The 23,672-nt window shown below is 39.5% G+C and overlaps 1 protein-coding gene across 24 annotated transcripts in view; it reads right to left on the minus strand.

Moving 5' to 3' along the window:
* DENND1A (DENN domain containing 1A) overlaps window positions 1–23,672 on the minus strand; it is a 553,495-nt gene that overhangs the window by 265,385 nt on the left and 264,438 nt on the right. For all 24 annotated transcript variants that reach the window (XM_078375906.1, XM_078375877.1, XM_078375918.1 and 21 more), the window contains 3 exons: window positions 20,668–20,748; window positions 16,281–16,334; window positions 1,317–1,427 (listed from right to left, as the gene is read on the minus strand). In XM_078375906.1, coding sequence (XP_078232032.1) covers window positions 1,317–1,427; window positions 16,281–16,334; window positions 20,668–20,748 — 246 coding nt within the window. The remainder of the gene's footprint in view (window positions 1–1,316; window positions 1,428–16,280; window positions 16,335–20,667; window positions 20,749–23,672) is intronic.

Genomic DNA, 23,672 nt, shown 5'->3' on the forward strand with positions numbered 1-23,672 from the left:
AGGACGTTGGGAAGCCGAGGTGGGTGGATTACTTGATGTCAGTAATTTGAGACCAGACTGGCCACCATGGCAAAAGCCCTTCTCTACTAAAAATACACAAAGTAGCTGGGTGTGGTGGTGCATGTGTGTAATCTTAACTACTTGCATGACTGAGGCACAAGAATCACTTGAACCTGGGAGGCAGACGTTGCAGTGAGCCGAGATAGTGCCACTGCACCCCAGCCTGGGTGACAGAATAAGACTCTGTCTCAAAAAAAAAAAAAAATGGATCAATGGATGGTATGGAAGATGAACAGTTGAATAAATACATGACAAAGATCTATACAATGTCACTAGTAGAATTAAAAAAAAGTAAATCAGCATTCACTGTAAAATTATTTCAACTTTCTATAATGGCTTCAGAATTTTCATTAAAAAAATTGGGAAAAATGTAGATTCCTATACTTAGCAAGTGAAAAACTGAAATAAAAGGAATATAAAAATATTTAAATTATACACACAGCAAAAGTTATATAGAAAGTTCACTATAATTTATAAGAAAAGCATCAAGACAGCTATAAAATAAATGCAAAAGGATATTAACAAAACACAAATAAAAAATAAACCCATGGAAAATATTCAGTTACCTCTAACCAAAGAGGTAATTTTAAAATTAAAGCAAACCTGAAATACCAGTGCGCGTCTACTTTCTTAGCTGAATTAAAACATCTGAGTGCACACACACACACACACTCTATTTCCTGGCAAAGCTGCAGTGAAAATGGCATACTCATCTACAGCTGGCAGCCTTCACTGTAAACAAGTACCGCCTGTTTGGGAAGCAATTTGGCAGTCCCTAAGTCATAGTGCTTATCACGTCCTTTGACCTGGCATCCCACTCCTTAGAAGGTAACTGTAATAGTCAAAAGAAGCCAAAAGATGTTCATTGCAGTATTATCTACTAAAATGATTAAATAATAATGAACAACCTAAATCGCCATCAAGAGAAGGAATATTGAGTAAATAATGACATATCCATATCACAAAAGATGTAGATATTAAAAATATGATAATACTTGAAGCTCATGTAGAAAACTGCAAAATGTTCATAACACATAATTGAATGGAAAGCTATTTATAATTGACTGTGAGACTACAGAAATAAATGAAATGTGTACTGGCACTGTAAAAAACATGAACAATTAATGAAAATGACATGTTGCCAAATAAGGGGATTGTAGCTGACTCCTTTTTCTGAAATTTTCTTTCATCTTGTTGATGTATCTTTCAATTAAAATTAAATCATTAAAAAGCCAGTCTGAAGACTGTCTACTCACAGTGCTGAGTTTGCTGCAAATGATGAGTATCCGGCGTTCGTAGAGCATACTGGCGTACAGATGCAACATGTTGTTGACATCCACAGCCACAAAATATTCTGTCAGATTTCTCTAGGAGAAAGAAGAAGGCATGGGTTGTGGATTATTTTGTTTTTTCTTATTACAACAGTATCTAATAAGAGCATAAGAAACAGAAAATAATCAGAAAGTATATTCTCTTCCTCCCCCTGGTCTTTTCTTTGTCTGGGAAGCCAAATCCCCGTCCTGTATAAAATCATGAACCACCAAGTTGGAAGAGCCTTAGAGAGGAAGGAGCCTGAGCAATTACATCTTTGTGTGGTGATTACAGTTTACAACTGTGAGGTCACATCCAGCACTGCATTTGTGCCTTAGGTCAGTTCGGAAAGGTGAACAGAACAGGAATTCTACTTATCTTACAAACGAAGAAACCAAGACTCAGAGAGATTCTCTAAGATGGAACAGTCTAATAAGCAATGAAGACAGGACTGCTGCTCAAATCTTTGGGCCCCAGACCTTAGAACCTTCTCAACGTGCTGTGCTATATGCCTAAGCAAAAGAAAGTACCCAGGGACCAAAATGCTCCTGGCACCGAGCCCATTTCTGTGCAGGAGATGCCACCCACGAAGGCCAGGCGAGCACCTCTCCTGTCATCACTGCTGGTATCCCCTCCTTCACAGTTTACATTCGCTAAAATGGCTCAGCTGGAATTAAGGCAATTTCGAACATTTACAATTTCCAGGTATTTCACTCAAAAGGGGGAAAAAAATAGAAGACAAACAGCAGCAAGTTGTGACAAAGCAGTGTTTTAACTAGCCTTCCCACCACCCCCCACCCCCCGGCTGCCCCCCCCCCGTAGCCTGGGCTTCATTCTTTTAATTAATACTATAGATTGGGTACTCTTCAGATTTCAGAAAAAAAGTGGAGTGTGTTTCATTTATACAACGTTTTCTATACCCACCTGACTTAATAATATACATGAATATGCTAATTTCTTCAATGTTACAGGTTTTCAATGCCACACAATATAATCCTCTGAAAATGAAAGGGGTTGGGGAGGGAAGGAACGCTACTGCCAGGGATTGCAGTTATAATGATTAAAGATCTGTAACCCATAAATTGAAATAAACCAGGTGGATTTTGCATGCAAAATAGCATAAAGTGCTTTTCAACAATATTATGGGCTGGGAGTAAAAATGGGTACTTATCTTATAATTTATTATTGTTTGACTGAAGTACCAGGTTAACTGTCAACCTTTATAAATACAGAGCAAGTGAATTAACAGCTCTACATACTAACTACCTATCAAGTGCCAGTCACTGTACCAGACACTGTGGATGTGTAATTGTGCAGTCTTCACAAAAGTCCAGTAGGCATTATTCTTTCCACTATAAAGAAGTCTGGGAGAGGTCAGTAACTGTTGAAGTCAGAGCTGACTCCACAGCCTATAAGCTTTCCCTTATACCACACTGTCCCTCTTACACACATCTGTGTGCAAGGTTTACATTTATTACTAAACATTTCACTTTATCTTCAAACTACTCCTTGAAACAAATATTATTATCCCTCTATAAAGATGAGAAAACAGTGGCACAGTGGAAATTGTATAGTTTGGCGAAGGTCACATGGTAAGTGGATGTGACATGATTCAGTCCTGAGAGGGTCTATATCCATGCTCTTTTCATACAACACAAAATTGTAGGTAAAAATCATATTTGGAAAAGGAAATAGAACAAGATCAAGTACGCCTAAAGAAAGGGAAATGCTTCTGTTAAAAATGACTGTTACCCCATTCACGGAGTGATCCATATGTGGCAGGCAACAGGTGCTTTTCCTGTGTTCATTCCAGTTTTCCCAACAACCCTGACACAGGCAGTATCATCTCCATTTTATGGATGAGAACAAAACTGAGGCTCGGGAAGTCTCAGTAGACTTCTAAAGGTCACCAAGCTAGAAAGGGCAGAGCCATGTTTCAAAACCAGATCTCCTCAATCCGAAACTCATACCCTAACTACCACACCAACTTGCCTCTTAACAAACTCAGGGAAAAACAAAACAGCAAACACAAAAGGCAGATGGAAGGGGCTGACCAGCATATCTTGGTTCCTCCACTGGACAGAGGAATGCAGAGCTAATGATGTAAGGGTGGGGTTTGCTCTGAAGACGGTGACATGGCACAGCTCTCCTCACAAACAAAAATACGAGGCCCTTCACTGAGCATTTCAGTAAAAAGCTTAACTGCTGATGAATTACATGAATTTTTCTTTTAGGAGAGGATGGAAGTAAAAAGAAAATAGAAATGAGGAGCTTAAAGAAGGCCAGAAAGCCCATTAGCACTTTTGACAGATCCAAAGATAACTCTGAAGCCACCAAAACGTGGCCTCAAGAGTCTGCCAAGAAGCTTCACGCTGGGGAGAAATATGTTACACAGCTTGCCGTCCAAATAGGGAGACACAGCGTCAGAGACAAATCCTGCGCCTTATTTTGGTGGGAGAAAAAAAAAAAATCACAAGGATACTTTTGTGGATGGGGAAGGGAACATTTCTGAAATAAAAACACCATTTGATTGAGGCATGTCCCCCATCTCCAATCAGATTCTTAGTGACTCAGGTGCTCATTCCCAAAACTCTACACAGGTATGTTAAAAATACGTAACATTTAGCCAAATTCTCTCTAAACTGTCATGTACTTTTTTTGGTATTTCTCATCCCATCTGTGCTGATTACCAAGATATTTGTGTCTAAACAGAAGCTGTCTTTCTTATCTGCTTCCTCCCCTGCCTCTTTCCTTCTGGGATGCCACCCGCCTGAGCGGGTGGGAATGGGTGGGAGTGCCAACAGCCCTGGGAACCTCGCTCAGCCGTGGGAGCACCTGTGGGGCAGAGTGGGGCCCCGGGAGCAGCTGTAGGGAGCTACAGTTCCCACCAAGCCTCAGCTCAGAAGCAGGCCCCACGGAGTCAGGAACCTCCTTCCCCCAGCCACACCAATCCTCACTCTCTCAGGCCTGCCACGCCTTTTCATATCCACAGGCCTTTACTTCTGCCGTGTCCTCTGCCTTGAATGTCCTGCCCTTCCCTGAGGGCACCTGCTTACTTTTCAAGACCCAGCTCTGATGTCACCTCTTCCCAGGAGACTTCCCCAACTCATCATATGTCAAGCTCCCCTGTATGCTTCCATTGTCTCCATCTTACAGTAACTCAGTTTTTAAGTATGTTTTTGCCATGAGACTGAGGTCCTGTTGGGTGAAGCTACTTCTCCCATCACCCAGCAGTTTGATATGAGCAAGCTCGGTGCATGGAGGAAGCAATGGCTGAGGGCACTGGTCCCTTGCTCAGGTGAGAGCAGTGCAGTGAGGAACACACCAGCCCGGAAGAGGAACCAGGTGAAACATTAGGGAGAATGCAGCATGTGACTCCAGAAAACCTAGCTCTGAGTCAGATGAAGCACCTGATTACTCAGTAATGGTAAAGAACCCACAGACAAAGAACTGACACTGGAAACTGCACAGAGGCAGGTAAGTAGCTACGGATGGTGGAAGGAGGGAGGGGGTGACTTTTCATGGTATCTGTGGCTGCATTTATTAAAAATGTGAGTAAATTAGTGGTTTATCAGGTAACTGGGGTGAGGCTGTACACAGAAGCAGGTGTTCATTTCACAGCCAGGTCAACCATATTTCTCCAATGGATAGATCAGAGGATAGGAGAAGGGAGGGCTTCCACACTAGGCTGTCTTTGGTCAAAACTATAGCCAGAACATATTAGGAGCCTCTGCTGATAAAAGATAAGCCACTCTCCCAGCACTTTGTTTCTGTGGACTAAGTCCTCAACCTCCCATTTCTGTCACCTATCATCAGGCAATGAACACACACTTATTTATTTAATTCCTACTACGTGCCTAGCACCCTCCTAGGAGCTAGGCTTTCAGAGATAAACTAACTGTGACCTCCATTTTCCTGCTTAGTCTGGGGTGGGAGGAACATCAGACTTAGAAATCTAGTATGCAGTGTACTGTGGTTGAGGCTACACTCCAGGCACGGCTGAGAAGTTTCAACCCCCTTGGTGGATATGCAGGGGAAGGCTGGAGAAGGTGTGATGGAGAAGACAATTGGTCTAGGCCTCCAAATGGGTTCACTCAGTAGACAAGGAAAGAAGCATATTCCAGGCAGAGGCAAAGACAGTGTGGGGAGAGAAGCCACAGGCAGGGAGGAGAGTGAGGGGCAGGGCAGGGCAGGGCAGGGCAGGGCAGGGCACGGCAGGGCAGGGCAGGAAAGCAGTGGGCCGGGGAGCTAGGTTTCTGTCCTGTGGGAGCCTAGGCATTGCCCCACAGGGGACAGGGCAGTGCTGAAGGATCCTGACATGATCCTATTTGTGTTTCAGAAAGAGCTTTCTAGAGGCTCTGTGGAGGACAGGTAAGAGGGCAAACAGGAGACAGGACAGTCAACTAAGAGGCTGCTGCTATATTCTGGGAAAGAAATGATTAAAATATACATTAAAAAACCAATTCAGACAAAAGCTTTGGGTGTGGATGTGACAGATACCTCCAAAGTAGAATCATAGGATTTGATGAATTAGACTTGGGGAGTGAAGGAGGAAAAAAATCTCAGATGACCCCTTGACTTCCAGATTACTATGCGCCATACTTGTCCACTTACCCAAATAGTTTTTTAAAGGGAGAATCCATTCATTTAATAAAGGATAAATCCTCCTTCTAAAGTCCAATAATTCCTGTCAAACATGGTGTCCCTGGCCACCTAGTCCTAGGCCTAGTGTCCTGGGCTGTAATGCTACCATGCCTGAGCCCAAGTGACCACTCTCTTCATTCTCTGCCAGTTACTTCTCTGTGTGACTCACCTACTCGGAAAGGAAACCCTTGCTTCGAGGGCTAATTCCCAGTTTCTGTGCTTAAAGGGTCTCAGTTTTCTTAGTGCCAGTATGTTTTCAGGCTTGAGGATATTCCTTTCCCACTCATGGAGCTTAAGTGTTATTTCAGTTACACATATATTTATATCCTCAGGAGCAAGTGCCCCTCCACCTAGCACCTCTTCTGGCCATACTCTCTAGGGCTGGGTAGCACAGCTGCAAAGCTAACCACCACCAAGGCTGGAAAGGGCTCACATATGAGCAAGGTCTCTGGACAGAGTAGCCTGCAAGCTGCATTTCAGAAGAGGCCTGCAATGCACAAGCTCCTTAGACTCTCTAGACTTCCACGTCTCATCTCTGCAAAGAAACGTTGATAAGCGTCAGGTCCAGCGCAAACCCCCTGTGGCTCTAAATCCAGACAAAGAAAAAGGGAATGGCACCTGGCAAAACCCCCGTTCTCCCAGGAGAAGCCTCATAATGGCTACTCTCTTCTAGCTGTCCCTGCTGGCTCCTGCACCAATCCAGGTGGCTAGGGACTTGAGGTTCACTGTGATCCCTGCCTGAGGTTACAAAGCAGGTGGGGGTGGTGATGATGGGGGGAGATGGAGTGGGGTGGGCATGGGAGGGGATATAGTGGGGCTTAGAGAGAAAGCGTCTTAGGTTCAATGCCTTAGGGAAATGAGATAATCCTCAAACCAAAGAACTGACTCTAAGCTGGGTACTCCTTGGAGCCTTTGAAACAGATGCTAGTCCGCCCCGCTGTCTGTCATTTTATTAGTCTTTGTGACTTTCCACTTCATACATGGTACACATGATAAAGACCTACTGTCTTGTGTCTGGAGGCAGCTTCCAAGGAAAGAAGCTTGGTTTTGTCAGTGGGTCTTGTTTACTGAAATAACTTCTATTTAAATTATTTTATCATAATATAAATTTTCAAAACTCTAAATTTTTTTTTTTAAGAATTTAGGTAACCTTAGTTGTGAGGGATTCTTTAAAGGGAATTATAAATTTGGATTCTAAAACAATCTGCCTAAGAAAGAATCCCACAAATTCACATAATCAAATCAGAGAAGTGTATTATAGGAGGGAAAGCAGAGTTTACCCAGAGGTCAACTTCCATCCCTCCATGAGAATGGAAAAACCGTTAGAATAAACAATTACCTGACAACGCTTAAGAGCAACAATGGAATTCTCTATAATCGCAGTTCTTGATAATAGGTCTTCTACTACCACTTCAACTTTGTTTATGTTTGAAAGTCACGATGAGTTCATAAATCTTTTCTGTATCATGGCGCATCTTTTGACAAAGTGGAGTCTGGGTAATGTTATACGTAACTGTCCATTCTAACTGCTTTCCTCGCATCATTAACCACTTGGTATGACACCAACTAGATAATTAAGACAGGTTGTTTAATATTCCAAATGAAGGTCTATATGATTATCCATTAATCAAAAGTAAACTTCAAAACGTGGACACTAAAAAAAATCCCTTATACAGCTAGTTTACAATGTAATTATTACTACATAACTGTTCACGATCTGTGACTTTTTTTAAATGCAGGTCAACTGTTTAAAATTGATAAAAATTTATGCTCATTTAATTATTGCCTGCATAAAATTCACTCCTACATGTGTTATCTTGATAGACAGAGAAAACCCTGATGAGCAATTATAGAGTGATAGTTTTTCAGTGAAAAGAAAGAAATTGTAGATACATTAACTTCAATGGGGATCTGAAAGGGAAAAGAATTAATTTTTCACATTTGCTTTTCATTAATGTCTTGCAGACAAATTGGCCCAAAAGCCAACTGAAAGGAATTTTTTTTTCTTCTCCTGGGGGTAGCTACGTTCACTCATTCAGTCATTCATTCAATCAGTAAATATATACTGGGCATCTATTTTGTTCTAGGTACAGTGCTACAGTGAAAAAAATACTGATCCCCGTCCTTAGAGAAGGAGAGAGAACATTTAGCCAAACATTCATACAATTAATCATATAACTTACATGTATGATGACCAATTTCTTAGCTGGATAGAGGGAGCCATGGAACCAGGGCCCAGACCCAGCAGCATCTCAATGCTTGGATCCTCCTACCGAGGTGTGAATCCTGGTTTTAGCACTTTCTGGTTCAGCAAGTTACCTCACATCTTTGGGTTTCATTTCCTCTCCAGAACAGGGAAATAGGGATAACAACCATATTTTAAGGCTGTCTGAAGATTTCATATCCACAGTGGATGCTCAGTAAATACCAGCTCCTCTTTTTTTTTACACTAACACTTCCCTGAAGCTGTCTAGGAGAATGGGATTATCTGGTGATAGAACATTATGAAGTTCCATATCCCAAAGCCTATTTATCTTTTTCATTGTTTTTGTTCCTTAGAGAAGATAATAAAAAAATATTTACAAACCATCTGCTATTACAGGTAGTGGAGCCCTGGGCTCCATTTGCCCCATCAGTTCCAAGCTTAAGACATTCTGGTGTCAAAAGGGCCTGCGAAGACATTTTTGAGGCTCCATGAAATATATGCCCCCTGAGAGGAAAAGCATTAATCTCCATAACTATGAATATGAGCAAAAACCTAGAAAAGATATGCTCCAGGAGTAATGTTCTTCAGTGCTAAGCTGCAACTCAGATCTCAAGGGAAGTTAAGACTAGAAATCTGGGACAGCCTAGAAAAGGAGAAAAAGAAACACACCATCGAAAGCAGCATCTCCAGGCTGGGCGCAGTGACACACACCTGTAATCCCAGCACTTTGGGAGGCAAAGGTGGGAGGATCACAAGGTGATCCTCCTGGGCTGGCCAACATGGTGAAACCCTGTCTCTACTTAAAAAAAAAAAATACAAAAATTAGTTGGGCCTGGTGGTGCACACCTATAGTCCCAGCTGCTCAGGAGGCTGAAGCAGAAGAATTGCTTGAACCCAGGAGATGGAGGTTGCAGTGAGACGAGATCCTGCCACTGCACTCAGACTGGGAGACAGAGCAAACTCCGTCTCAAAAAAAAAGGGCAGCATCTCCATCACACCAGACATTGTCCTTGGAACTCTACATTTAATACTTCAATTCTCACATTTTCCTTTTATAGATAAGGACCTAGAGGCTCCAAGAGCACAAGTAAATTGCCCCAAGGTCCCAGGGTAATGAAGCCCAGAGTCTGGCTGTCTCTAAAATTCATACTCTTCTACTACACCAGATGATAAAGGATTAACAACGCAGTTATTGCTTGTTTCAATTTGCAACGCAGCAATTTAGTCATTTTAAATTAATCCTTGAAAAATTATCAAGAGATTAATATGCAAATTTCAACATGGCTAAAGCTCAATAGTGATTCTATGTCAAAAACCACACAAATTGGTCCTACGAAAGTTCAGATTCTCAGAGGAAAGGCTTTCCTGCTTCATTTCGTAATTTGCTATATTTAAAAAAAACTGTTTCTTTTCCTTTTTGTCCTCATGAATAGAACACATCAATTCCAGGGAGGCAGTGGGATACAATAGGAACAAAACCTTACAAACGTGTGTCGCTACACTGTGCTTAGGAGCAGACCTTTCACCTCAGCTCTGTGAGCTCTGGGCTCCCTGTATAAAACGAGGCTCACGTCTACTCCTCTTGGAGTAGCTCTAAGGATTAAATGGAATCATGTACGTTAGGAGTCTGGCAGATTGGTATTACCATTCTGCTTAGAAACAAACAAGGCTAGCCTTTTACTGGTTTGCAAAGGAGGATTTAGGGACAATGGGTCATATGCAGGAAATTGGTTCATTAGTGGCAAAACCAGCAGAAGAAATGTAAATTTTAAAAATACTTGGGGCAGGAGAGGTAGCATACAGTGCAGATAGGCTCTGGAGGTAAGGCTATGAGAAGAAGACTTGAAAAAAAAAAAACCCTCCTAATCTCAATTGTGGTTTTGAAAAATTACAAATGATCAGAATTTTTAGGTACCTTAAAATCAAGTTCCTAAGAAATTTTTCATTCTTAAAAGAAAAAAATTGTTTTTAATGTACCTAACCTAGGCAGTCATTTTTATTATAACATTATTTATAATAGAAAATATAAATGTCTGTTAGTAGGGAAAGCATAGTTAAAACAGTTCAATACAGTGGATTAAACATATATTTATCTTTTCTCTCTCCTGACAGCACTCTCCCAGAAAAAGTCACAGTAAAAGAATTTTAAAAGGCACAAATGCCAAAAAAACAGGAGAAGAGACAGTAATGGGAGAGAGATCAAATTTTGAAAGCCGATAAACAGATGCGACTAAAGAAGTGGTTTTCAACCTGGGGCCATTAGTCCTTCAGGGGATATTTGGCAATGCCCTTGGACATTTTTGGTTGTCACAGCTGGAGGGGAGTGTGCTACCATCATATGGTGAGTAGAACCCAGAGATGCTTGCTAAATATCCTACAATGTATAAAACAGCCCCATTCAATAAAGAATAATCTGGCCCAAGCTGGCAAGCATGTGACTGAGGTTGAGAAGAAAAGCTGAAAGCTATGGATAAGGTGGGCAGGCACAGCATCGAACATTCAGCCCAACTTAGAGCACAAAAAGAATTCCGAAAAGGAACTGGAGACACCCAGAATCTCTGAAGGCTAGGGGAGGGAGTGCAAACAAAAATAGGAGTAATTCAATCCCAAGAATCTTCTCTCCCAGCTCACTGAGCTAGTCAACAGACTTTCCTGCACCTCTGCAGAGGAATATGTGCTTATCTTATAGAAGAACTGAACCAGAAACGCCTAGGGACACCAGGTATAGCTTAGGACAGGAAATAAAGCCTTACACTTAAAATGAGGAATAAATGAAGGTATACATATTAGACGTTGACATGTCGTAACTCACCATTCCACTCAGCTTCCAGAACACTGGTAATAAAGCATACACCCCGTAGACAAAGAAAACTGAACAATCCAAAAGAAAAGATTCTGATACTGATATTTGAGAGCCTCCCCATCCCTCAAAATAGCCACACTAGTTCCAAGCTCCAGAAACTCTGATCTATTCCCTACAATAAAAGCCCACCAGATAACAAGCCCTATTTATGAGGAAAGAGCATCCAGTAAGCTTTTTAGTGCCTCACTCTTAAATGTGATGGTGCAGCATTTGAGGAAAGGCTCTACAGTGAAAGTTATGGAACAAAACAAACAGAAGATAGGAATGTTGAGCAAGAAAACAATACAAGGAGAAGAACAATTTTTAAAATCTATAAATAACAGTCTCACAAATGAGTGAAAATATTAATATAATGACAGAAGGAAGTAGAGAGAAAACTCAAAGAGAGAGATGGAAAATGGGAGAGAAAAAACAAGAAAATTAGAGGATCAATACAGGAGATTTAACATTCTATCATAGAGGCCCCAGAGAACGTAAGAAAAATGAAGAGTATTTTTTCAAAGATATAATGTGAGAAAAGTTCTCAGCTCTAAAGGACATGAGTTTCCAGATTAAATGGAACCACCAAGCACCCAGCACAATAGATGAAAATAGGCCCACAGCAAGGTACATTACTGCAATTTCAGAATACCAGGAGAGACGATCAAAGGATGGTTATAATAAATAAACCACAGGAATCAGAATGGCTAAGACTTCTTGGTTGCAACAGGAAAGCTAGAAGTTAGTGGAGAAACATCTTCAAAGTTTTGAAGAGAGAGTGATTTCCAACCTAGAGTTCTATACCCAGTCAAACTATCAAAAGAAGAATAAAGAAGCTGTGTGCGGTGACTCACGCTTGTAATTCCAGCACTTTGGGAGGCTGAGGCAGGCAGATCACTTGAGGTCAGGAGTTCAAGATCAGCCTGGCCAACATGGTAAAACCCTATCTCTACTAAAACAGACAAAAATTAGCCTGCCATGGTGGTGTGTACCTATAGCCATGCCTATTCAGGAGGCTAAGGCAGGAGAATCACTTGAGCCCAAGAGGTGGAGTGTGCAGTGAGCCGAGATCGTCCCACTGTACTCCAGGCTGGACAACAGAGCGAGACTCTGTCTCAAAAAAAGAAGAAGAAAGTTATTTTTAGTCATGCTAGGTCTAAAAATGTCACCTCTAACACAGTACTTTCTCAAGAAAACTACCAGCACGTTTCACCAAAATGAGGGAATAAAGTCAAGAATGAGAAAGATGTGAAACACAAGAACACTTACGTGACAAAAAGTTGTATAAGAAAGAAAAGGTAATCTACTATCTGTGTCAGCATGCTCATTAAAATGTAAACATTAACTTTTGATTTAATGTAAAAATTTTTTAAAGATACAGGAAGAATGGGAGATGGAATATGTGACTGGGAGAATGTTATTTTGTGTGTTTCAGGGTGGGGATGGTTAGAGGTGGTAAAAGACCAAAAAATCAAGATACAACAACATGAATAGGTTATTCAAAAATACGAAGGGAAACACAGCTGCTAAAAACTTGAAAGTAGCTGGGCAACTTGGAAATTGCTCATTTTCATCAACAACTATGTGGTACTACATGATTTTTTAAGCCATGAATATGCATTACTTTCATAAGAATAAAAATACCACTAAATAAGTATATCATTAAAAAGGATGAAGTAGGTAGATAGGAATACTTTTTAGAATACATTTAACAAAAAATGAGTTGTCAAACAAGTATGAATAGCATCATATTTATATTTAAAAACCATCTACAACACACACACAGGTACTCACATATATAACACTAAATTCATAGAGAAAGGTTTCATCAAACACTGGAGGGATAGTAGGATTGGGGTTGGGCAGGGAGGGTGGTAATGGGGGAGCCTTTCATTTTTTTTCTCTATGTATCGGTATTAATTTTTTACAACAAAATATTTATAAAGTGTTTTTAATAACACAGGTAAATGTTCATAGTATATTGTTATAAGGAAAACAGATATAAAGTATGTATATTTTGTATGCATTTAATGTTAAGTTTCTAAACTTAACAAAAAAAAATTGAAAGAACACTTTCATTTCAAATAACATATTACTCAACTCCCAATTTAAGCAGTGGAAATTAATTTGCTCTGAATAAAACAGGAGCAGGGATCCAATGCTCTGGTCAGTCAGCCACCTACCTCAGTGAGGCCTTCCAGGGCTCCGAAAGCAACACTAAAGTTCCCAGTAGCACAGTGTGAAAAACTACCATGTCATAAAAGGGACTGAATAAAAATCTCAGAAACAGATTTCTGAGATACGGGACTATGCTTGATTTTTCTTTTGCTGTTGTATGATATACATACACACATCCCTTTTCTATGATTTGATACTGATTAAGTAATAATTATCTTCTCCAGTAACACATATATAACCACCTAAACCTGATATATTTTTAGAAGGATGGGGATTGAAATAGAGCTTTATTAATCTTTTAAAGTTATAATCCTATACTCATATTGCCTATTTCTCAGGCCAACTATCATTTGTATTTTTCCAGAAATTTTTCTGTTTTCACAATTTTTAAACTTATTGAATAAGTTTAAAATTTTATTCTTTTCATAAATTCAGTTTTTTTAACTACTATTTTTCAATTTTACTTTAGCAATATTCCCTAATAAATTAAATTATAATTCCTTTTTCTAGTTTTGGTTATTTTTTATTACTATCCTTTTTTTTTAGTTCCTTGAAAGTCAAGTTCCTTGTTTTCTAAATTTCTTATTTATATAAAAGCATTCAAAGCTCTGAATTTTCCCAAGTACGGTTTTAGCCACATCCCTAAGGTACATGTTTAGTGTCCTCATTGTCATTAATTTCTAAATAACATCTAATTTTAATTTTTATCATCTTTGATCCAATTGCTATTTCAAATAGATGAATATTTTTAAACCTTTAATTAATTTATTATTATAGTTTCAGTTCACTGCCATAAAAATCAGTGATCTGTAAGAGTTTAGTTCTCTACTTTGACATTCTTGGTGTGATTTAGCACATGATCAATTCTTATAAATGTCCCATTTAAAAATAATCCTTTAGTAGCCTCCTTCATAACCAGAGTATGCCTCTGCTTCTGCTCTTCCTGCACTATTTTTCACTTCCTTTTGGATGTCTCCACTGTCTATGCTGAACTGACTACAACTATCAGTAATCATCTCCTTTATGTTACGTAAATTCCCAGACTTTCTGGCTCATGGTGGCTTCCTCTGACATCAGGGAAATATTTTTCTCCTTTCTTTCATAATTTCAATGGAATTTTCTGAGAGCTCAAAGGTACAAATCATGGGCTCAAAGTGTAGCAAAGTATGTAAGAGCTCAGTCTCAAGAATCCAGAAAGACCAGTATTTGAATTCTGATTTTAACATTTATTTGCTGTAAGATCTTGAATATGTTACTTAAATTTTTGGAGCTTCTATTTTCTTATATTAAATGAGAATAATTATGGTAGCTACCATGTAAGCTTTTTGAGAGAGATAAGTGAGAAAATGGAGAAACGCACCAAACATATCATTTGACAAGCAGTAGTTCTCAATAAACATTAGCTACTCTTGCTGAAATGAAAACTCTGGTCTGAATTTTTTTTTTAATTAATGTCAAACAAAAAGGATGTAACGTCTTCTACCATAGCCTGATCATACAGATAATATACTATGTGGATATCCTTGATAATCCCAACTTATCAAGACTGTTACCTAATCACAATACTACAGCCGAACTTCATTCATTACATTTGATCACCTGACATTTGTAATCTGTCTGTTCTATAGAAAACACTTAGAAAAATTTCTTTTCTGTGAATCTACAGTAGTTATGAAAAGATATACCACTTATTCCAGTACTTTTCTAATCAAACATTCAAGTATATACCCAAAAGATTTAAAAGCAGAGACTCAAACAGGTATTTGTACACCAGCATTCAAAGCACTATTATTAATAATAGCCAAACGGTAAAAACAGTATCTACTGATCTAAGTATCTATTGATGGATGAACAAATAGGCAAAATGTGGTCTATACATACAATGGAATATCATTCGACCTCAAAAAGGCAGGCTATTCTGACACATGCTTCAACGCAGATGAACTTTGAAGGCATTAGGCTAAGTGAAATAACTCAGACACAAAAGAACAAATATTGTATTATTTCATTACATGAAGTACTATATTGAGAGTAGTCAAATTCATAGAGACAGAAAGCAGACTGATGGTTGCCAGGCCTTGGGGAGACAGGAGAACGGGGAATTGTTTAATGAGTACAGAGCTTCAGTTTCATTAAGATACAAAGAGTTCTGGACACTGACTGTATGAAATATGAATATATTTGAATTTACCGAGCTGTACACTTAAAAATGATTAAGATGGTGAATTTTATGTTATGTATTTGTTACAATTTTTAAAAAGTAGTCAAGTGTCTAAGTGGTAGACATCTTTATCTGATTCTACATAGTACTATTTATAATCACAGTAAAACATTTTGAAAACATGTCATGCAGTAGACTAGATATGTCATTCAGCTTGTTCAGAAGGCAAACACCAACCTTCTGCTCTCTCACACTCTAGTTCACTGCTCCTAAGTCCTTTGGAGGTAGGGATGGGGGCCCTCATACTTTACCCACAAATACTTTATTTTATTCTCTGAAAGGTAATTATACAAGAATAAGAAGTAGAAGTGTAATCCTGCTTGAGCAAATCTACCCTAATAAACCTCTATTTAGAAAATTCTTTATATAGAAACATTTCACTTATAATAGCAGAAATGAGAAATAATCTAAATGTTCTACAGTGAGAGAATGGCTAAATAAACTACACAGCAAATGGAATATTACATAGGTGACAAAACTAACATATGAATGAAAATGGAAAAGATGTTTTTTTAATAGGTGATTTAACCATGTAAAAATACCTTCTAAAAAGCGGGAATCAAATATCATGATAATACATAACTACTCTTGAGAAAGAGGAATAACAATCCCTCCTTGTCTTTATACTTTCTATACTTTGCAAATATTCTGTTTTTGCTTTTATAATGCATTTTAGTTCTTATATTTTTGTTTTTACAATGTGTTCTTTTTAAAAATAGTAATTTTTAAAATTATACCTTAAATCACATCCTTTATTTATTAAAATAAATAAGCAGAAAACAGAGTAAATATTTAATTTTTTCTTCCTAAGTACTCACATTCTCAGGTATGCTGGGAAGTTCTCTGGTATCAGGCACAGTAAAATAAGAATGCTAGAAAAGAAAAGCAAAAATGATTTATTTCTGCCAAAATGTATAACAATCACATTACTCAGAATTCAGGTAAATGATTGGAAGATATTTCCTTACTCAGATAAGGAAATGGCTTCACTCATAAGAAACAACCATGTAATATTTTCTTTGGGTATTTCCATATTGAACCAGATGCATTAAATCATCACTTTGGTAGATGGAGTTCTTTTCTATGAGAGGAGAACTTTCTTGGGAGATAGAAATGAAGAGCTCAGGCCAGGAGTAGTGGCTCACACCTGTAATCTCAGCACTTTGGGAGACCAAGGCAGGCAGATCACATGAGGTCAGGAGTTCAAGACCAGCCTGGCTAACATGGTGAAACCTCAACTACACTAAAAATACAAATTAGCAAGGTGTGGTGGCAGGTACCTGTAATCCCAGCTCCTTGAGAAGCTGAGGCAGGAGAATCACTTGAACCTGGGAAGCAGAGGTTGCAGTGAACTGAGATCAAGCCACTATACTCCAGCCTGGGCGACAAGAATGAAACTCCGCCTCAGAGAGAGAGAGAGAGAGAGAGAGAGACAGAGAGAGAGAGAGATAGGTAGATAGATAGATCGTTCGTTCAAAGAGGTTAAAAGGCTAAATTCCCATATGAATTTTGCAGGTTTCTAAACACATGAAAGCTGTTGGTTTCATAATTTATTGTTCCATGAGGCAAGCGTATTCTAGGGACAAAATATCACCAGATTCACTCAGTGATGATTTTTACCAACTAAACTTGCCATCTCGTTTCAGTATCTGAGATTATATTCATCTACAAAATGTGGCCAAAATCTGCCCCAAAGGCCTAAGTAATGTTAAGAAGAGTTTCAGTTGCTGGAGCACTGAAGCTGAGACCATTGCAGATGACTCAGAGTGGAGAAATTCTGTCCACGAAGCCCACTCCATCATAAACCTCCTGACTGGAAACTCAGTGGAGTTGAAAAATCGACCTCTTCAAAGAACTTCCAATGAGTCATCTCCATATGCAACAAGAATGGATCCCTGAGTTAAATAACAACAGGCTGAACTGATGACACCTCCTGTGCTGCTATTAAAGACTCAGAGGACAATGGCAAGCAAGAATGGAAAGAGCTTGGTGCCGGCCAATTAAAGATGGGGATTGTGCAAAGGCCAGGAAAGGTCACATGCAGAGAAGGTCAGCTTAGCCATGGCCCAAGTTCAAACCTGGACCCCCAAGTGACATTTCAGGAAGTTGTCCACCACAACCCCCACTCTTGGGTGACTGCAAAATAAGTGGGTCTCTAGAAGAATGAATTGTATAGGCTTTCTGAAATGAAAGGCCCTGGGGACAATTGTAATGATGATGACAACAATAATAGTATAAGGTACTTGTCTAATATGCAACAGATATTTGCTGAACAGAATACCTGGTACATGAAAGGCATTATGTCTAATACTCTAAATGTTAGCTCTAATTACCATAATAAATTTTGAGATAGATATTATCTCCAAATTACAAATGGGTAAATTAATGCTCACAGAGGTCAAGTAGTCAAAGATCACATAGCTAGTAGGTAGCAGAAAAAGGACCAAAACCGAATCTGTGTAACTAGAGCCATGCTCTTTCCACTATAACAAACTGGTATATCTGTCCTTTTTATGTGCAAATGACAGCTAAAGGGACTTGAATGGAAATAATAAAAAAAGTATAAAATAAAAATTATAAAAAAGATAACTTTTAAAAAAGTCTTCTTTGATGGATTATTCCAAAATCTGTGTGTATGTCAAAATACTACCTATGAAGGATTACAGAAGAGATGGTGTAGCATGGAAACTAGTAAATGATTAATTCAACAATGAAGATTAAAACGGGAAAAGTAAAATACAAGGTTCAAATATGACTCAATGAAATACCAACTTCTATACCAAAGGGCTAGAAGTTTAGTTCAGTAATAGGCCATGTGGTGACAGAGTCACCAAGTAATAGTTTGGTATGGTGAGAAGGAAAGAGCTCAGACCAAAGAACCAGCCACTTAATAGCTATGTAGCTTAGCAAATTCACTTAATAGCACAGAACCTCAGTTTTTGAATCTGTAAATGGGAATCATATTATCTACTTCAAAATTGTTAAAGAATAAATGTGATATATATGAAGTGTCTACTGTTCAATAAATGGTATTTCAATATAAAATTATTGCTCTGAACTGCTAGTTCATATTACTATTTTTATCAATTACTCATATCAGATACATAGAAATATTCTCTTGCAGAGAGCGACTAGAGACAAAAAGTTCAGGATTACCATTTTACCAGCATTTCAGGATGTATTATTACTAGATGAGAGTAGTCCTTCAAAATCAGAAATGCAATATGGAGAGAGGAATCCCCAGTGAAAAGGAAAGAAAAAAATATCTGCCTTTACAGACACAATGGATAGTAAATAGTGAGCCAACACGATTCCAAAACCAAGTAGTCCCCAGGCTGTCCTTTGAGATTCTGTCTTGCTCCATTGCCCATGAAATGCTGGGGACCAGGAGAGGTCAGAAACATTCCTAGAAACCACTGGCATGAAACAGCTGCGCCACCCCAGCAGTTCCTGCTGCCCCTGAGATGGCTTGTCCTTGAGGCCTGGCATGCACGCTGCCTGAGCAGCCATTCGAGGGAAGGAGTGGACCTTCCTCCCCAGCAGCTGGTGACCCAGCTGGGCTATTCCACAGCTACCTGTCGGATGTTATTACAGACTGAAGTGGTGAGATCAAGCTGCAGAGACAAAGGCAGGGCTGCTTAGCTATACAGCAAGGACTAGGGCAGCTTTAAAGCTCATTTGTTCATCTTTTCCAGACGGTCTCCCCAGCCATATAAGACTTTTTGTAGCAAGGTTTCTTTCCTTCCTATGCTCTATTAAAATGAGCAAAAATCTTTGTAAATTCATTTTTTTTTTGGTTCCTTCCTTCCTTCTCTTCTTCTCCTTCAACATGTATGGCACAGTGGAAAGAATACAGGCCTAAGTTAGCCTTGGCTTTGAAAACTCAAGTCTTACCTCTTATTAATCACATGATTTTGGAAGGGCAGGTATCTTTTTCTCTTGTAACCTCATCCATGACATGGGAATATTAATATCTATTTTTGTAGAGTTGTATTGAACATTAGAGATACATATTTAATATAAATTAGGAACTTAAAATAGATTACTAATTACTGATAGTAACACTGTTTTCAATTTTATCATCATTCTGAAAAAAACCTATAAGGAATGAATTTTTTTTAGGAGGGGAGATACCTTTCCACCACTGAATACCAACACTGTACCTGGTTCTAATGAAGATGAAAGACAAAACTCTTAAAACTTTCAGGCCCCATGACTTAAGGGAAATAACCCCTGGATAATAATCAATACCTGGTCAAGTATGTCTCTGAGAATTCTGATGAAGGTAGTGACAAGGGCTTGAGGGTTTTGACCTGGGGAATTAGAGAATTCCTGGAACTAAAATACGAAAAAGATCTCCTATACCTCTTCTGATGCCTTATGTGACTGATGAGGAAACTGAAGCCGACAAGGTTAAAGGTCCTGATTAAGGTCACTCAAGTCACTGTTAAGACAATGACTAGGATTGAAATCTTCCAATTGGTAGTTCAGAGCATGCTGCAGAAAATGTGGTAGCAGTACATATTTACAGGCATTCAAAGAAGCTATTACTGAAGGCCAGGAACACACTAAACACTCTCCCTCTCTGTCCTCAAGGGACACACAGTCCAATGAGGGGGACAGGAAAAGGGATCATTCCAATAGGGTGTAACTAAGTACCGCAAAGTGCGTAAGATGCTTGGGGCAAAGGAGGTAATCTTAGCTAAACCTCTGAGGTATCAAGGGAGGATTTCTCTGGAAATAAAATCAGAGTTGAGTTCTGAAGGATGAATATCTGTTACCTGGCACACAGGGGAGAGGAAATGTTGAAAGCTGAGGGTGCAGGATGGGCTTCAGCAAAGGGACACGCACAGCAGTGCTGGGGAGTGAGGGTGATGTAGGGAGGCCAGGACAGGGACTCAGAAAGCAGGTGGGGCCAGCTGTCCTATTTCACCCCAGCATCTGTGATCCAGGAGATGCTAGTGATGCCAGGGATGATGGCCACAGAGAAGCCTGAAGACATTTAAGACCTGTCTACTTCTTATAGAATCTCAGAGAAAGGAAGAAATTCAACTCCCTAGCTTACCTTGAGCCCGGAGATGTCAGAGTATTTGGGGATGGGGGAAGGGAGGTACAGATGACAAAATAAATACTCTTCAGCTAGCTCCTCTTACTGTCAATAATGAAATGGGTTCTCAGTAATGGCTAATACTCTGCCCCACTTACCACACTGAGATGAACAGACACTCCTGGGTCAGGGATGGGAAGTTTGTGCAGAGTTTCAAGGAGCTCATTCCACTGATTTTCCTGAAAGAAATAAAAGGCCTAAGTAACAAAAGCAAGGCTGAGCCCTTAGTAAGATACCTGCAGGGAGGTCTGGGCACACACAACTAAGGGGGTTGGGGAGATGCTGGCCCCAGCACAGAAATAAGTTTGATATCCATGTAGGGTTTGACAAAAGACACTGCGTATGCCTCAAACATAAGAGACAAATAGATCCTCCTACACCAAGTTTGACATTTTCTACTCAGTGAGACACCTACCATGACCGCCTTTTATGGATCATATACCATAAGCTCTCAGCAAATCTATCCCCTCAACTCCATAGCAACAACTTTTAAATGCAAACAATCCTAGCTTACAGGGTGGAGGTGGCTGGGAGAAATAACGATGACAATATAGATCTCGTCTTCATCATCATTATCCTCAATTAATTTTATTGAGTGTTCACTGGGTACACATGGCAGCCTCCAATTACGGAAAGTAAGAAAGGAACTAAGTACAACAGCATGCAATATAGGATGGTAACTATGCATTTTAATTCGTGAAATTGAGCAACATAATGACATACAAAGCAATACAAATTATTTGATTGAAAATGAATTCACCTCTAAAATGCTCAAAAGAACAAGAACATTGCTCATAGAATTATCCAAATGCCATTTCTCCCACCCTGTGTAATTCTCTGTACTAATATAATACTGCTAAGTGTTTATTTGTATCCACTCATCCTCTGTTCCACCCTCCCAACTATCCACTTCATGGATGTGAAAACTGAGGCTCCAAAAGGTGAAGCAACTTGTTTCAAATCAGCCTGTTAGTAAGTTGCACAGCTAAGGGGTGAAATGCAGGCTTCAGAGCCCTCCTTGCTTCACTACAGCTGTCTATTTAAGTAATGAATTTAAGGAAAGGAAAAAGAAGATGCACCCACACTACAAGCTTGTTTCAATCTGAGCTGTGACAAATCAAACAAGCTTCTCAGAGAGATGAACTTGAGGGTATGTGTTTGCATGTGTTTAGTTTTGCTCTGAAACAGTCTCAAACTTACTGAACAGTTATTTCATGAATTATTTGAGAATGAGTTGTCAAGATTATGCCCCATCATCCATAGATACAAACTTTCTCCTAAATTATCACCATTAATCATTGTTGTAGTTTGAATGTTTCCCCCAAAAGTTCATGTGTTGATGATTTGTCATTGTAACAGTATTAAGAGGCAAACCCTTTAAGAAATGATTATGCCATGGATTAATGTGGGCTTCTGATAAAAGTTTGACCCCCAACTTGCGTCTCGTCTCGAGTGCTGCATGTTATGACCCAGCAAGAAGGTCCACACAAGATGCCAGCACCAGGCTCTTGGACTTCCCAGCCTCCAGAACTGTGAGCCAAATAGATCTGTTTTCTTTATAAATCACCTATTCTGTGGTATTCTGTTATAGCAGCAGAAAACAAACTAAGAGAATCACAATAATCAGGAAATTAACATTGATGCAGAATTATCATCTCATCCACAGATCCTGCCATGTTTTGCCAGCTGTGCCAATAATATCCTTGACAGCAAACAAACCAGTTCAGAATCACATGTTGCAGTTAGTAGTGATAACTCTCTACTCATCCCGAGTCTGGAACAGCTCCTCATTCTTTCCTAGATTTGTATGACCTTGACAATGAGACCACCCATTTTGTAGAAAAACTTTCAATTGTCTAATGTTTTGTCTAATGTCTGATTTCAATTTGTCCCTTCACTGATGATGTTAGCTTTCATCATTTGATTAACTCATCTGATATCTCTACAGTAACACTACTCTTTCTCTTTGTAGTAAATAACCATTTTATGGATTGACACTTTAAATAAATATCCCATTCGTCAAACTTTCAATGTATCCATTTACTTATTTATATTACCATGGGTAAATAGTTTCCTGTTTTATTCAGTGTGCTATAATCCTTTACTATCCTAATTTGTTCTGATGCTCAAATTGTTCCAGATATGACTAGTTGGAGCCTTCTTATGCTTCTGTGTCCTTGTGACATGTTCCCATCACATTTTTAGCAATTCCTTACTTTTTGGCACAAAAGATATTTTGGGTTCATCTTATACTTTCTCTGCCTCAGCCCCGGAATCAGGTGATTTCTTCAATGAGTCCTGGTTTCTATTAGTACGGAATGGTATTTAGAAACCAACATCTGGGCACCATGTGTGCTCACTGCTCCCTAGTGTTGCACATTCCAGGCCCTTTCAGTCAATGGAGCCAGGGAATATATCACACACACATGGAACCACAAGAGGCACATCACATCTCTTATTTATTTCTATATCCATCTTCCCATATTGAAAGACGTGGGCTCACACTGATGGCTACTATTCCAACATAGGAATTATTCTAGTTTTCTCCCTTTATATATCTGTGACTTCATCCTACAAAAGTGAAAAACCTTGCCTGTATTTTCTTTATATATTTGTTTATTTGTATGGAACCACTCTTCTATTGCCATCCTTGCCTCCTTCCCCATCCAGATGCCCTCCATGCCCTCACTGACACTGACATTCAGGGCTGGGCCTCTACCATCCACCCCCTCACACAAATGCCTTCCTTACCTCAGGATCCAACACACAAGCACTAGGCCACTGCTGCCTCCCTTCTGACGTGGATTTTTCTACATCCTATTTGAGTTCTGACATCCCATGCTGAGTTTCTACCACCAGGCTCCCATATAAACAACCTTCTCTTCCTTAGGCTCCAACACGCTGAGCCAGCCTGCTCCCTGGCTCAGATGTCTTCCTTGCCCTGCCATCCCTTCCACAAGGATGCCCATTCAAGGTCTGATAAACATGATGGGTCCAGGACCCAAACAGATACCCCAGTTAACCACACCTTTGTCTCCCATACCACACACACACACACACACACACACACACACACACACACACACTCGAAGCCTATCTTGCT

This window comes from Callithrix jacchus, chromosome 1, assembly GCF_049354715.1.
Source record: "Callithrix jacchus isolate 240 chromosome 1, calJac240_pri, whole genome shotgun sequence".
NCBI lineage: Eukaryota > Metazoa > Chordata > Mammalia > Primates > Cebidae > Callithrix > Callithrix jacchus.